General features: G+C 37.6%; 1 protein-coding gene across 1 annotated transcript; it reads left to right on the top strand.

Moving 5' to 3' along the window:
* The first annotated feature begins 1,662 nt into the window (after positions 1-1,662).
* Positions 1,663-2,628, top strand: LOC122152076 (olfactory receptor 14K1-like). The gene has a single exon (XM_042783476.1). It carries the CDS (start codon positions 1,663-1,665, stop codon positions 2,626-2,628), a length of 966 nt encoding a protein of 321 aa, XP_042639410.1.
* Positions 2,629-3,468: the final 840 nt, after the last annotated feature.

Here is a 3,468-nt window from a genome sequence, read left to right as displayed (position 1 = left end):
TCTCTCATTTTACATTTAAATACCATTTTTTTCCTTTAGTTTCATTTACCCAATAGTAAAATTAAATGGAAATACTTATACTAAAGTCATTGAATATTAAAAAACAGGTTTTTTAACAAAAAATATTCAGTGACTATGTTCTCTTAATAAATATTTATTTGCTATACAACTGGTTATATTTAGAAATTCAGCTAAATATTTAGGATAAATTTTGAATTAAAAAAAACAAAAAAATTCACTGTCATCGAGTCGATTTTGACTCATAACAACCTCTCCTGTGGTTTCTGAGGTGATATCTCTATGGAAGTAGATTGTCCAGTCTTCCTCACAAGGAGTGGCGGTGGTTTAGCAGTATTCTGGTTAGCAGTGCCTTGAGCACTTGCCACCAGAGTATGGATAATTGTTCTTTAATAGAACTTTATATATCTGTTGATAAAATCTGTATTTTGAATAGGTACAGGTTTTATCAACCAATATATAGAGTTCTATTAAAGAATAATTTCCCATAACCTTTCTCTAATTGGCTCACTTGATATATATCATAGTATTGCACATATTGCACTTGTTGTGACAGATTTAATTCTGATTCATAGTGACCTTATAGAACTGCCCCATAGGATTTCCAAGGCTATAAATATTTATGGAAGCAGACTACCACATCTTTCTCCTGGAACTGCATTTGGTTCAGAGATGAGCACATAACCACTGTGCCAACAGGGATCCTCTAAAATATTGAGAGTAACAAATGTTTAAAAGGAAAGAAAAGGTTGTCCTCTAGCCATTTCAATTCATGACAACACCATGAGTAGAAATGAATGACATAGGGTTTCAAGACTGTGACTTCTTGGAAGTAGATTGCCTGGTCTTTCCTCTAAGATGTCTCTGAGTGTGTTTGAACTACCAATCTTCCCATTAATAGTAGAGTGCTTAACCTTTTATGTCACCCAGGGAGTCTCAGTAACTAAAACATTAAGAGGTTCATAACATTCTGAAGTGCACTGTTGTCGTTGCATTTCACCTGACGTTGAATCAATTCTGACTTATTTCATGCAGAATAGAATGTAATATCGCCTGGTCCTGCACTAGCCTCACAATCACTGCCATGTTAGAATCCACTATTGTAGCCACTGTCAATCCATTATTGAAGGACTTTTTCTTTTTGCTGCAGTTCTACTCCACTAAACATGATTTTTTCCCCCTTGCACATTATAAAATGCATTAATAAGAAAATAAAAATAAAAAGCACAATAAAACCTGATGCTGTTTAGTAGATTCTGACTCATAGTAACCATCTATGTTATAGAAGAGTAGGCATGCTCAATAGGATTTTGTGGCTATGATTTTTACAGTGGCTGATCTCAAGGCCTTTCTTGTACTGGGTGGTTTCGAACCAACATACTCAGGTAAGTACTTGAGTACAAAACATCTGTGCCATCTAGGGACCTAAAATGCATTCAGGATTTATCATGCTGTGCTTATAAAACATGTAAAATTTCACTCTTGCAGAAAAAAGACTGAAAATCTGAATGTTTTATCAACACAACATAGGTGAATTCTTATATGAAGAAGAAAGTATTATTGGAAGGAATAATGGCTTAACATGGACATGATGTGTGTCTTTACCTTCCTTCATCTCATAGGAGGGAAAATAGAAGCAGAGGCATGACTAACTACACAGCGGTGATGGATTTCTTCCTCATGGAATTTTCCAACACCAGGGAGCTCCGGGTCCTGTACGCCTTTTTTTTTTTGCTTATTTACTTGGAGACCCTCATGGGGAATCTTCTCATTATCATCCTTGTCTCCCTGGACCAGTGTCTTCACACTCCCATGTACTTCTTTCTCAAGAACTTGTCTTTCCTTGATGCTTGCCTCATTTCAATCACAGTCCCAAACTTCATTCTGAACAATTTATCCCACAGGAACAAAATTTCTTTGCCAGGGTGTGTGTTACAGGTGTTTTTAGTGATTCAATTTGCTGTATCTGAACTTTTCATCCTCACAGCCATGTCATATGACCGTTATGTGGCCATCTGTCATCCCCTGCACTATGAGACCATCATGAGCAGGGGAGTCTGTGTGCAGATGGCAGCTGCCTCCTGGTTTACTGGGAGTATCTTTGGGGTCCTTTACTCAGCTGGAACTTTCACTCTATCCTTTTGTGGCTCCAGGACACTCCCACATTTCTTCTGTAATGCCCCCTCTCTACTGAAAATTTCTTGCTCGAAGACCCATGTCATCATTAGTATCAGTATTGCATTTGGGATCCTCTATGGACTTTTCTGCTTAATTTCCATTAGTTTTTCATACATTTGCATTTTCAATACAGTGCTGGGAATGCCATCACTGCAAGGCCGGTCAAAAGCCTTCTCCACTTGCCTCCCCCATCTCATAGTTGTGACCACATTTTTTATGACAGGTGCCTTTGCCTATTTGAAGCCAGTCCCTGATTCCCCACATCTTCTGGAATTTTTGGTGTCTGTCTTCTATTGTGTGGTGCCTCCATCTTTGAACTCCATAATATACAGCTTAAGAAACAAGGAAATTAAAATAGCCTTGTGTAAGATTTTATGGAATTTAAGTCACTATACTTTGCATGGGGGAGTGAACAACAGAATTTACATGTAGAGAGATAAAATTGTGTATTTTTTATGTGGTTACACAAGTCCATTGTGATCACTCACTGTCTTTAAGATGATTTGACTCATAGCAGCCCCTCCTGGGGTTTCTGAGGTGGTGTCTCTATGGAAGTAGATTGCCCAATCTTACTTCCAAGGAGTAGCTGGTGGATTTGGAACATCAGCCTTCTGGTTAGCAGTCAAATGTCTTAGGCACTACACCACCAGAGCTCCATTGTGATCTAGGGTAAATAATTTAGCATCTTTGAATTTGTTAAACTTATATTTAAAAATACATTTTTAGAGTTGATGCATTCATGAGTATCAGTCTTAACCTGCTTAAGATGAACATCTGTTACTTAAGCGTGGTCTCTGTAAAGCAGCTTCACAGTTACATAGGCACATAAACTATGTGGTAAATAGAGTGCTCTTCTCAAATATATCAATGTTCTAATCCATAGTACCTGTAGATTTTACCTTCCATGGCAAGGAAAACTTTAGAGATATAGGATTATATAAACGATGTTGAGATAGAGAGATTGTTCTGGATTATTCAAGTAGGCCTAATGTAATCACAAAGATCCTTAAATGCAGCAAAGCTTTACCAAAAGTGGCCAAAGGAGATGTCTCTAAAGAAGAAGGATCCCAGAGATAGAACATTGCTGACTATGAAGATAGTAGGAAACCATGAGCCAGAGAATGTGGGTATATTCTATAAATTGGAAATGCCAAGAAGAAAGTCAGTTTTACCCAGAGTCTCCAGAAAGAAACTTGACTTTTCTGACCCCTTGATTTTTGCTGATACTGAGACCTAGGTCATGCTTCTGACTTAGGGCACTGTAGGATAATT

This window comes from Orycteropus afer, unplaced genomic scaffold, assembly GCF_000298275.1.
Source record: "Orycteropus afer afer isolate SDZICR_OR568_19922 unplaced genomic scaffold, OryAfe1.0 scaffold01438, whole genome shotgun sequence".
Classification (NCBI taxonomy): Eukaryota; Metazoa; Chordata; class Mammalia; order Tubulidentata; family Orycteropodidae; genus Orycteropus; species Orycteropus afer.
The sequence above is the reverse complement of the archived record's forward strand: the minus strand, read 5'-3'. Positions and strand labels throughout refer to the sequence as shown.